The sequence below is a fragment of the Gymnoscopelus braueri genome, assembly GCF_963280865.1.
Source record: "Gymnoscopelus braueri genome assembly, chromosome: 12".
In the NCBI taxonomy this organism is placed as follows: Eukaryota; Metazoa; Chordata; class Actinopteri; order Myctophiformes; family Myctophidae; genus Gymnoscopelus; species Gymnoscopelus braueri.
The window spans coordinates 30,994,374-31,007,079 of record NC_137614.1 but is presented as its reverse complement, the minus strand read 5'-3'; the positions used below and the strand labels follow the sequence as shown (position 1 = coordinate 31,007,079).

The 12,706-nt window shown below is 39.9% G+C and overlaps 1 protein-coding gene across 1 annotated transcript; it reads left to right on the top strand.

Moving 5' to 3' along the window:
* Positions 1 to 735: 735 nt before the first annotated feature.
* Positions 736 to 11,728, top strand: LOC308096240 (choline/ethanolaminephosphotransferase 1-like). Its single transcript, XM_080443592.1, has 9 exons — positions 736 to 916; positions 1,655 to 2,179; positions 5,265 to 5,412; positions 5,866 to 6,007; positions 6,708 to 6,792; positions 7,044 to 7,175; positions 7,422 to 7,580; positions 8,281 to 8,406; positions 8,844 to 11,728. Exons 2-9 carry the CDS (start codon positions 1,754 to 1,756, stop codon positions 8,970 to 8,972), a joined length of 1,347 nt encoding a protein of 448 aa, XP_080299718.1. The 5' UTR covers positions 736 to 916; positions 1,655 to 1,753; the 3' UTR covers positions 8,973 to 11,728.
* The last annotated feature ends 978 nt before the right edge of the window (positions 11,729 to 12,706 follow it).

Genomic DNA, 12,706 nt, shown 5'->3' with positions numbered 1-12,706 from the left:
GCATGGCAATTATTCTCGTAATATAATTCATCATTCTCATAAACAATTCATAACATTACATTTGATGTTTTTTTGAACGCAGCCCGGTGACCAAGCCTATTGTGTGGCGGAAAGACGCATCTATTTTAAAGCACCTTTGCCTTCAAAATAAAAGCCTATATTTTGTCACCGCTCATCAATATTCTCGGGTGAAACCTAACCTCGCATCACCAGTCTTGAAACCTAAACCCAAAATAAAATAAAATAAAACAAAACAAAACAAAACAAAACAAAACAAAACAAAACAAAACAAAACAAAACAAAACAAAACAAAACAAAACAAAACAAAGTAAAATAAAATAAAATAAAATAAAATAAAATAAAATAAAATAAAATAAAATAAAATAAAATAAAATAAAACAAAATAAAAACATTTATGCATTGCTCAACCAACTATATCAGAACACACATATCATAACAATCGCATTGTGTGGCCTGTCAAAATATGTTTATACATTTTATACATTTGAAAACTTGTGAAATGGAACATTATGCATAATGAGTACTTTCGACTTTTGCTACCAGACTTTTACTTGTAAGTAACAGAGTATTTCTACATTGCAGAATTGATACTTTATGTAAGAGTACCTTTTCCACCACTGCTTGTTACGATGACTTTTCTTTTGAAAATAGACTCCCGGAAGTGGCATTTCCGTTACTCCTGGTATTTTGACACACTGTGGCTGTGCTGTTCTCATTGCGGCGGTCGTGTATGTTTTCCACCTGCTCCAACCAAAACCTGCCTGTAGTCTCAGACACTAATCCAGTTGTTTAGTAGTTCCTGCTCGGTCCAAGCATTCGGAGCTTGTCCTTTACAGCATCCCATCTGTGTAAAAAAAAACAAAAAACGGCAACATCGAAGCGATCAGCTAACACGGTAAGATGCCATGAAGAGATGTCGATGGACAATGTCAACATGCTAAGCTGTCACCAGCTCGTTAGCCAGCAGCAATTGACATTTGTTCACATCCGAGCTATTTTCCACCAGATAAGTCACACTGGATGCTGTGCAAGATCATTAGCTGTTATATTAGTCACACAGCTTTGAACCAGTCAGCAAATAATTACGTTGTTAATGGTTATAAGTCGTTTCTAGCTGTGCTGTAGGTCAAAAATAAAATAAAATCTGTATCAATACTAGCGTTATGCATTTAATCAGAAACTAGCTCTGGTCCATAGCGTTAGAAGGAGTTCCCCTAACGCTATGGACCAGAGCTAATCAGGAACATGCTATATTCTAACATCTGCCTCTTAATAAATGTGACATCTAAATAATGCTAAAATATTGCTTTAATTAGCTTTTCAACTGTGTTAATCATGATGATGTTTAGCTCCATTGCAAGTCGTCATATTGCCCTTATAATGTGGACATCTTACTGTGAACTTGTGCCTGTCAAAATGTATCAAGTTTTTGACTAGGCCAATACGGACAGCACCAGCTGATGGGGTTTGATGATGCTGTCAGTGTAGCCTTGGATCAATATTTTTTTTTTATTGATTTTGACATTTGCAGATATGGAAATGTGAAAATGTATAAAATACATCTATGATAGTCTTGATCCAAGGCTACTGTCAGTGCTGTCCAAAGTGAACTGTATTTTTATTTTCCATCCAGCACAAAGACCACACACAGCCCCATTTTGCCCAAATTGTGGATTACTAGGACTCAAGCTGTGCCAGGGGAGTGCAAGGCAAAGCGGTTTCAACTTCCTCCATGAGTAGTAGCGCTGGCCAAAGGAATCTACGGTCTCGAACTGCAAAAGCAGGCCATGGCACGGCTGGATCGGCAACAACATGGCCATCACTGGATCCATGCGTTGACACTCCCTATAAGCCAGCCACCATCAAGGGCCAGGCCACAACCTGTGGCGGTATCGCTGTAAGTTGTGTCCTCCTGAGCAAGTTGGTTCAGATGCCCTCGCCTCCCCTCTCGGTTCACCAGCTGAAGAAGCTGGAGGAACACAAGTACAGCAGTGCAGGACGCTCCCTTCTGGAGCCGCTCATGCAGCACTTCTGGGAGTGGCTGGTAGGACACGTGCCAACCTGGATTGCTCCCAACCTCATCACCATCATCGGCCTGGCCGTCAACATCGTCACCACCCTGGTGTTGGTCTACTATTGCCCCACTGCCACTGAGCAGGTAGGTTCCCATTTTAATACACTGACATCTGAGGTTCCAATCTTAATATGTTTTGTTTTCCTCCTCTTTTCTTCATTTCGAAAGGATGAGCCTAACTGAGCCACCATTGATTTAATACTTGTGTTTCCTCTCTCGGTTTGCTTTGCCAGGCGCTTATGATTGAGGAGTGTGCATAACATTCAAAGCCATTTAAATGTAACTGATATTTCAGATGCAAGGAGAACAAGATGGGTGAAACTATACTGTGCGCGCTGCCCTTTGGAAAATGCACATTTCTCTGCAACATAAATATTATTTGAGAATACGTTTCAGCTTTATTTTACAGTGACAGTGGGTAGAGATACAGTAATGGCAGAAGAGAGATGGAATGACATGCAGCAAAGGGCCTCGGGTTGGATTAGAAGTAGAACCCGTGCCCTTGTAGGGCACCCCGCTATTTAAGAATCCTGCAGTAGGAACACATTGTTGAATGATTGCCAAGGGTTTATTTAACCACTTGAACCCTAATATATATAGCTGAACTACAAGCTCACAACGAGTTGCAGTGAGAGCTTGTAGATCTGTTATTTTCACAGAACGTTTGCCCCCAGAAGAGGGACGCTTGGGTTCATGTGATTAAAATCCAAAGAAAAGTACCAACAGTTTAACTTTATCAACAGCAGTGGTTGGAAATCAGTAAGGTTATCTTTGCTGACCCTGATCATAGTTGCATTGCCTGGGGTCAGGGTAATTCTGTACTTCTTGGAATAGTTTACAAGGGCTTTCGAGATAGGTGTCCAGTCCACTGTCCCTAGTCGTCAAGTCACTTATAACAGATGGCCCAGTGACAGTTCTTAAGTGTACCTAGCACCGATTCTGCATCCAAATAATTACACCATCCTACTAGGGGTGTGACTTCTAAATGTTCAATTACTAAACGTTAACAAAAGATACATGTTTAGAAAAAATCTCTCATTTAAATTGACAAAATGTCAAATCTGTGATATATCATGTGATAATGTGGGTATTATTTGTAACTTTTCAATAGTGAGTTGGTTTACAGGAGTAATGCAAGTAATGGAATTGAAGCGATGCAAAAATAATTTAAGCATCACTCTACTCCAGGCTGATGTAGAGGGATGCTAGTGGTGCAGATGACATCAGTTCAAACCTGATTGCTTCACAGCAAACATCAATGCAGGCTTTGGCTTTGAAAAGATTAAACAAAACTCAGTAATAAAGTGTGAAATGATCGCAATAGTTGTGCAGCGGATCTCTATTGTGGTAGATAAGGGCTTAAAGAACAAGTCCGGACATGTAGCCTTTTTTTCCTACTTATATTGACCCCAAATAACTGTCCATGGGGTCTAAAAGCAGAATTTCCCCTGTCGTCCAGTTTCCCCAGCAGCCCCCATAGCATAGAGCAGAGCCCATAAGTATATCGCTACTTATGCTATTTTTTGCGGTCAAGAGATTTCTTTTTTCATGAATCTATTGTTAGTAGTCATTGCACACGCATCCATGCCATGGTTGTCCTACACAAGCCGCCGTAGTCTGCTAAACAGACCAACGTCGTATATACAGCTGTTATGTGTTTTGCCAAGTCCCAGAAAAGACACGCTGTGATTGGCCGCAGTAGTCACTTTGATTGGCATTTGTGCCGAACGCTCACCCCAATATAGTTCCTCTGAAATGTTTATTATTTTTTATTTTGAACATCGCCACCATTCGGGTCCATTTTACACTTGGTCTCCTCTCTCTCTCTTTCTCTTCTACTTCCTCTTTCTCTTTCTCTTTCTCTCGCTCTCTCTCCTCACACCTTTTACTTAAAATCTTCTGTTATCCTTAACGTAAACATCCTAAATGTTTTTAATCTAAAGGATATGATGACTATGTTACCGTATATGAGCCTTGCATGTGTGTTTGTAATGACATGATGTTGTTGGCCTAAACCTGTAATTGACATAACCTGCTGTAATGACACTCAGTGTTCTTACATCATCATTTTACAACACAGTGCTGCCACATGAACCTCCTGAAGAGCCACAAGTGTTTTGTTGTTGTCCCAGTTTGTATAACTTCCTGTTCATGAAACTTTTTAATAGAAATGTTCTTTTTGCTGGAGTCAGTGCATACTCCATGTGAAAGTCGGCATGCACAGTCAGAGTGACACCCGTTGGAGCTTGCTAGTGACATAAATGTGCTTGCTCAAGAACACATCAGTATGGTGGCCCGGGTAGACGGGTGGATATTGCTCTACACCCTGTACGACCACTCACCAGATTTTCTGATCTACTGAAGAGATTAAGGAGTTACTGTGCAAACGATGTACAGGGCCATGTTTCACCGATCATATGGATTCAACATTCTCCTGTCTAGTTAAGAAAAAACTAAAAGAAAGTAAATAAATCTGCTATTCTATTATTTCGTTACCTGGTCTTATATATAATATATATAATAATCATATAATGTACAAATAAACATATTTTGCTACTGTTTGCTACTGCGATTGTTTAGTCACTGCAATTTTAATTTGAATGCTGCTGGTTTAGAAAATGAACCTCATCAAAGCCTTTGTGGAGGAACATCAGGCAAATGCGTAACACTGCTTGGTCTGGTTAAACGTTCTATCCAAGTCTTGCATTGTGTATGTTTATTTGAAACAGAAAGTGTGCTTCCTTGTGACCGATGTTGTGGGGCTGTCTCAGTAGTGTGAGCCATGCGAATATAGTTATTCCACTGCAAAAGAGCTATACTGTAAAAATCCTTCATGTTAATATATCCATTTGTTACTCCAAGAGTGTATGTAACCATTTTGGTTACCTTTGTACTCTCTCGCACAGTTTAATTAAGTGGGCCGGTACCAGATATGATAATAATAAGTAAGTCTTGCCGAGCCATGTCGAGGCTTGATGCTGAGTGCCATGCAGGTAAGCATTGGGTCCCATTTATTATAGTCTTCTTTTGTATGACCCTGACCTCCTGGTCTCAGGGTGGACACTCTAACCACAAGGCCACTTAGCTGGTCCTCTAAACCAGATGTGAAGTAGTACAACAAAAATTACTGTATAAATCTGCTATCTGAAATTTTAATGTTTCTTTTCAGGCACCGTTGTGGGTGTACATGGCATGCGCCGTGGGCCTGTTCCTCTACCAGTCACTGGATGCTATAGACGGGAAGCAGGCCCGTCGGACCAATAGCAGCACTCCACTGGGGGAGCTCTTTGATCACGGTTGTGACTCTCTTTCGACAGGTGGGAGAAAATGACATGACATCACAGCACGCACGTCAAATGTGTCCACCAGACATACTCACATGGAGGCAAAACATTCACTCACTTGTTGACAATACAACACTGAGGTGATAGACACAACACAAGATGCAGCCAAGTTTAAAGCTGCCATCTGTTTCATGTCCTACTGTACATCAGATTCAAACCCAGGTCTCCCGCGTGGGAGACCAGACATTTCAGAAGTTATTTACCTACTCATGATATCTATATATATATATATTTATTTTATTTGGTGTTGGTCACATGTCACCGTCTTTAACTTAACTGTACACAGTTCAAATCCAGAGTTGGTGATTTAACTCTGAAAGTCTACAGGCCACATTTTGTTGCACTTTCAGAGTTGAATCAACGCTCAGTGTTTTAGCTGTGTAAATTGTACTTTTTCCCTACTCATTTCCCCCCCATTTTCTTTAGTGTTTGTGGTACTGGGTACGTGCATCGCCATCCAGCTGGGCACTAATCCTGACTGGATGTTCTTCTGCTGCTTTGTTGCCATGTTTATGTTCTATTGTGCCCACTGGCAGACCTATGTGTCGGGCACCCTACGCTTTGGCATGTAAGTTGTACTGTATGCAGCCCCACTGTTAACAATGCTTTAACTAGACTGGTAAGCCTGATTTATATTTAGTCCTGTGCTGAAAATAGATCATCTACAAGTGAGCTTATAGATCTGCTATTGTTGGCACGGGACACTGTATAAATTTGGCATTACAGGAATTATTAATCCAAGCTTGTAAAATGTTAGCGAGTTACATTTAGCGTGACTTCAGAACAAAGATGTTTTAGGGCATTGTTGATAATCAAATGCTACTGCTGGGGAGGTTCAACATCCTCTGATTATACAGGGTATTTTAGTTTATTTTTAGCCTTGTTTACCCTCTTGAGTGACATTCTATCAGAAGGCTCTTTCCTAGTTATCTACAGTATATATTCTCATTTATTTGGCTATGATGTTCTCTTGTTTGCTCTTTGACTAGTTTTATAGTGGACACTCCTACTGTAGGACTTTATCGCCACACTTGGCTCACTGTTGTTGTGTTCACAATTATATATGGAATTGAACTGTATGTTAACAAATTATAGTATGAAATCACTAGAAAGGATTACTAACATTGTCAGTCACAGCAAACTCATAAAGTGCAGTTAGTGCAGGCGCTGCTAGGGGGAGTGGTGTGTACATTGTGTGTTTTGATGTGGCTCTATAACCCTTCTTGACTATTGGTCATAATTCCTCTGCTCTCTCTGTGCCCGCTCAGCATTGATGTGACTGAAGTGCAGATGTTCATAATAACCATGTATGTGCTGGCTGCCTTTGGAGGAACGGCTTTTTGGCAGTTCTCGGTAATGCCATTACCCATTACCCCATATGACTCACCAAATGAAACACTGAAGTTAGTGAAGAGTGTCATAGATTTTAATATTTATGTGGAGTGTGGTTTGTGTTGTAATGATCCCAAAATGTAATATAGTTTACCATCAATATAGTATTTAGTGTGTAACTAACCACAGCATATGCCTGTTAATTCATATTAATAATATACATCTGAGCCCGAATTCATTCATTGTTAGTTGTGCTTGTTTCATTCCTTTAGATTCCTCTGCTAAACATCCAGGTGAAAATAATTCCAGCCCTCCTCACTGTGGCGGGAGCCATTTTCTCCTGCTCCAACTACTTCAGGGTCATATTCACAGGTGGAGTAGGAAAGAATGGATCCACTATAGCGGTAAGAAGCCGGTTTACTCTACTTTTATTAGAATTACAGTCACATTAGATATACATGTTGATTTTTATATTTATGAGGCCATATGACTGTACTGTAGTCCTGGAATCATGTGACATTTGGCTTTGTCATGTTAGGAGAGTTTGAGGAACCAGGAAATCTTCCTCTGTTTTGTCTAGCTAGTTTTAACCCAGTTCCTACAGAAGGGACACTGTATATTGAAGCATATTGTGTCTTGTTGCCATGCAGGGGACTAGTGTACTGGGACCATTCTTCCACATTGGTGCTGTGATAATTCTGGCCTTCATGATCTACAAGAAGTCATCTGTGCAGCTATTCCAGAAGCATCCCTGCCTCTATGTTCTAGCCTTTGGTTTTGTGTCAGCCAAGATCACCAACAAATTAGTGGTGAGAAATAACCCTGAAGCCCATGGTCCCATCCCATGCAGCATGATTTCATGAGCTAAAACAATAAAAAAAAACAAGACAAAATCCAAAATCACTCGCTCACCGCTTCCTCCTACATATACTGTATAGGGAGTTCTATGTAGGAGACAATACAGTGAATTTATCGGCGAAATTAAAAATCACATTTCGGACACTGGTCACCGTTAATGAAATGAAAATATGCCAGATCAATTTTGACATTTTTCTTGCAACGCAATGCATGATGTTATGTATGTTATGATTTTTAGGTTGTACCCTACTTTTCACAATGCATTGTGGAATAAATAAGTCCACTATATAGAGTATAATAATGATCACTATACATTCGGACACCACAAAAAAAATCACTATAGTGCACTATTAGTGAGTAGGGAGTGATTATGGACACAGCCTGAGTCTAATAATGGCGTAGCTATGTGCAGTTTGTGAACAACACTTAACATGTTCAAAAAATTGTGTTCGTGACTCTGAGGTCGGACTTGAGCCATGTGGAACCCCATTTTTTTGCGGGACATACTGTACATAAATATTTGGGCAAATATTTGGGGGACATACATACAGACAAATGTTGTCGACGGCTGGCCACTTCGGTGCCACACCATAAAAATGATTTAAAAGACTTCCGACCAGCATTTTTTTTATGTCATCTATTTGTTTAAAGGTGGCTCATATGACGAAGAGCGAGATGCATCTGCACGACCTGGCTTTCCTGGGGCCAGGGCTGCTCTTCCTAAATCAGTACTTCAACAGTTTCATAGACGAGTACCTGGTTCTCTGGGTGGCACTGGTAAGAACATTTCCGCTGTTTAACCCATTGAGACCGGGAACGCATCTGTTTAATTTTTAGATTTCTTTGGCTATTCAAAAATAGCAGATATACATCTGCTATTTTTTGAAATTTTTAAAAAATGTGCAAATCTTTGAATATATGTATATACATTTTAAAGCAAACATTTTTAACTAAACATTTTTACTTCTGGGGGGTCCCTGGAACTACATGTTTTGAGATGGGGCCAAATACATATAGTTTTGGGTGGTCCTTGACATGAAAATGTTTGAGCACCACTGATATAGAAACATACTTTTTCTTCAAAAAACTGTTAGGATTAAGAAGACATTTTGTAGAATCGGAACCTCAGGCCTTAATGGGTTACGTCAAGATGCCATCCATGCAAATGGGCTTTATTGTGTTCCAATTAAAATTCTCGTCGTCCTTCCATCCAGTTCCTGTCCGCCCTTGACCTGGTGCGCTACAGTGTCAGCGTCTGCAACCAGATCGCCACTCACCTGTGCATCTTCGTCTTCAAACTCAAACAAGCGAGCGGGCAGCCCGACTCTCTCTCCGCCAAATAGCGCCGATGACGCCGGAGGCTCCTCCCGCTCAGGTGATAGGAAGCAGCGCGGGGACGTCGTAACCCGAAGCTCCTCCCCCTTGCTTCTCGTTCAGCGATACGGTAATGAAGTGAACTCTGGGTTAAGATACGGGGTGGCTGAACGTTTTGGAATCACTCACTCCTATTCATTATGTGCTCACCATGGCCACTGCCAACCTTTAGATATCTGCAGACGGAACACCACGGCGCTTTGTATTCCACAAAGCCTCGCCGGATATACATAGGCGCAGGGGTCAGTAAGTTGAGGGATCAGGGGGGAGTCCTCCTTAAATCCATTGGTTAGCAATCTTGCACTTGTCCCTGTTTTTCCAGACTGGTCAGTCACCCCGTATTAGCTTATGATGTGATGGATGCATTGAGGGCAAGAAAAAGATGTCTGATAATGGGAACTAATTTATTTAAATCTCTGTGGTGTGCAATAATGCTGTTTTTTTTGTGTTTTTTTTACTTGTTCTCTCTTTTGGTGTATGCTTTAACCAAAGAGAAGAATAGAGAATATTTGTTGTCATTTATTTTGTTTGTGCCATTAAATGTAACTACAGTACTTACCAGCTATTTATGAGAATTAGACATTGTCTAACCACAGTTACTGATAGGAGTCGATTTAAATCTACAATCTATACGTTTTATGTCCTCTCCTGACAGAGAGAGGTAGTTGCAAGTGTAACACCTGAGATTTGAACCTGGCTCTTCCTGTGAAGGAAACCAAGCATTCCAGAGGGAATCCCTGCTTGGCCAGGGGAGATATTGGGCTTATGAGCTTCAGGCAGGGCTACCTATCAACCAATAGGTGTCCTACCCAATACGAGGGTCCAAATTTTCTCAATGGAGAAGTAGTTGTATTGTATTAACATAACATACTTTTACCATACAGGTTGGTAAAAAAGAAAAAAAAGGTATTCATTAAAACAATTCCCAGATTGCAGATTTAAGGAAAATAAATTACCATACCACTGTTCATATATTGGATTGATCTTGGACTGAAACATGCTGTACATACAATGTATTGTTAAGAAGGGTGAGTTTCTACTTAACCAAATTAGGGGAGCCTATACCTAGCTTGTCTGACCAATATGAATGTCACTGTCACTTAAGTCACTTATTTAGGTACTTATTGAGGCACAAACTGTCACCATTTTCCTTACAGGTAAACCCTAGGTGAGGTCAAATAATGGGGTTGTGTATTATGAGAAAATTATACATTATACCTGCACATACATGTACATGGTGAAATCATTTCCAGCTTTGAAAATGTATGTATTTTGATGATCGATACGAACAGAAATTCAAACTTCGTTTTCTATACGCCACAGTACTGCAAATGGCTGGTTACTGTTCTTTTTTTTTGCCATTCAAAGAGATCAGTACACAGATTTATGTGATTGTCTTGTATGCTTCCAGTCAGCAGGTGCTGTAAAAACAAGGAGAGGATCTTTAGTAGAATTTCAAATGGTTTAAGTTGTTTGCCAAATCTTAATTGGTGTGAGTATTTTGAGAAAGAGTCTTCATGTTCAAGTCTTTCCACTGGATCGTGAAAAGAGTTTGTCAAAGCTTATTTTGTTAGTTCTGTCTTTCCATAGACTGTAGACCAGCACTGTACCAATGCTTACGCTCCTCTTCTCTGCACTGTACCCATGCTTAGGCTTGGTTTATACTTGCGTGCCGGTGTCGTGCACTGAAAATAGGCGATCTACAAGCTCACAACACGTTGCGTGGCGATGCATTGGAAGCTTGTTTATCGTCTATTTCCGTGCGCAACACCAGCATGCAACCATGTATAAATCAAGCTTTACACTCCCAGCTTCCATCTATACACATCAGTTCCCTGTGTTCATTGCTGCATACATTTTGTGGATAGTTTCCTTGAAAAAAGGACTTCTAATAGTGTACCATCCAATCGGGTATTCTATTCAAATACCAATTACAGATTACAGTCACCTTACCAAGTATTTGCATTCATAGGGTAAAGTGTGGGCATAAATAAAAGCCCTGATCTGTTATTTGTAAATGGTTGTCACCTCAAAATAATAGTTTGTCTGTTCTTCCACCTTGCTCCCACTGTTACCTCATCGTTAGGGTTCTGATATCCTGCACAACATTGTCCACTGCTGCTCACTTCTACGCTCCACGTTTCAGAAATTGTTCATTTCTGGTCTGCATTACATGCGCAGTATACACACCGTTCTCATTCGTTTTGATGCCGTTTACGTATTCTGAGTGTTACAAGTTTCGTGGCCAAATACCGTCCACAGTCGAAAATAACAATAGCTTGTTTGCTAATCCCTTCATATGGTTATAAAAGTTGTCTGGTTATGTCAATCTGAAGAGTCTTTTTTTCTGTATTCTTTGATTGTCACTTAAAAGTTGAAGGTATCAATTTTTGAGCGCTTCTTAACCCACAATTATTCAAACTGTGATAACAAACTAAAGTATGCATACACATTTAAATATAATCTGAGCCATCTAACCATTGAAGACCTTTTAAAACAACTAACAAAACACTTACTGTAACTTGTCATTTCCCCCATCATTAAGTAGACCTAATTATGAGGAAAATGCAGAAATGTTGTAGATGGATTATTAGGTAATATGTTTAAATGGATTTTAATTTGACCAATGTTCTTTTTCTTCTGTATAAAATAATTAATTTTGGGATTAAACAACCATACAGATAAACAACCTTACAGATAATAAAGATTGATATATTTATGATAATCTATGCCTTGTATCTTTTGTTGATTCTGGCATCATTTATTCTTGTGTTTAGCAGTGACACACGGTGTCCAGTTAATCATGATCCAATGACCAATGGTACCTGTTGAAGCCTTGCTTATATATTAGCCTTGCTTATATCGTAGGCAAAACATCCAGACCAGTCCGCACACGCATTATAGAACACATGAGTGCCATCAGACGCAAGGACATTAAATCTCCTATTGCCAGACACTTTATGGAAGCCGGTCACTCTGTAGCAGATCTGTCATTCTCAGTGATAGAACAAGTTAAAAAATCCAGAAGAGGTGGTGATTTAGACACCAAACTCTTACAAACTGAATCCAGATGGATCTTTCACTTGCAATCTGTTAACCCGGGTGGCATGAATGAAGACCTTTCCCTCCAATGCTACCTATAGGAACCCTGCATATAGTATTTTGTACTAATTTGTATAATTTATTTCAAAAAATCCTTAAATGTTACTAATGTGACTGTTTTAACAAATGTTTTTCAAAAATGTGTATCAAGAGAATGCTGACATGACTGGATTGGATGCATAAACTGTTTGCAAAGTGAACTTCATGATTCAAATGCAACACAAATGTGTAATCCTGTTTTTTTCCTGTCTGCAATTGATCTGTCCACGCCCTATGGTAACCATGGTGATGACCTTGAGTAGTGATCCTCAGCACCTGAGCTGAGGTGATCAAGCACCATATAAAAGCAGTGTATTTGTGTCCAACCAGTATAGCACTGACGAAGGTCCTGGGAGGACTGAAAACGTTTTGCTTTTTAATTCACTGAGCACCGAGCACACTATGGGCATCATAAAATAAAGAAAAACATCTTTAAGTCTCGTCTAAGGAGACTCGCTCACTGCATGAAGGTATAGGAAAACTATACCTTCATGCAGTGAGCGAGTCTCCTTGTCAGCCTACCTTTATATCGTTGAAGGCAATCATCCTCTATGCTCAAAGA

What these genes read in the sequence shown, in the direction of transcription:
- LOC308096240 (XM_080443592.1), top strand. Translation starts at nt 1,754, where the DNA reads ATGAGTAGTAGCGCTGGCCAAAGGAATCTACGGTCTCGAACTGCAAAA. An exon ending in GCCCCACTGCCACTGAGCAG is followed by an intron (nt 2,180 to 5,264) that starts GTAGGTTCCCAT and finishes GTTTCTTTTCAG; the next exon opens with GCACCGTTGTGGGTGTACAT. An exon ending in TTGTGACTCTCTTTCGACAG is followed by an intron (nt 5,413 to 5,865) that starts GTGGGAGAAAAT and finishes CATTTTCTTTAG; the next exon opens with TGTTTGTGGTACTGGGTACG.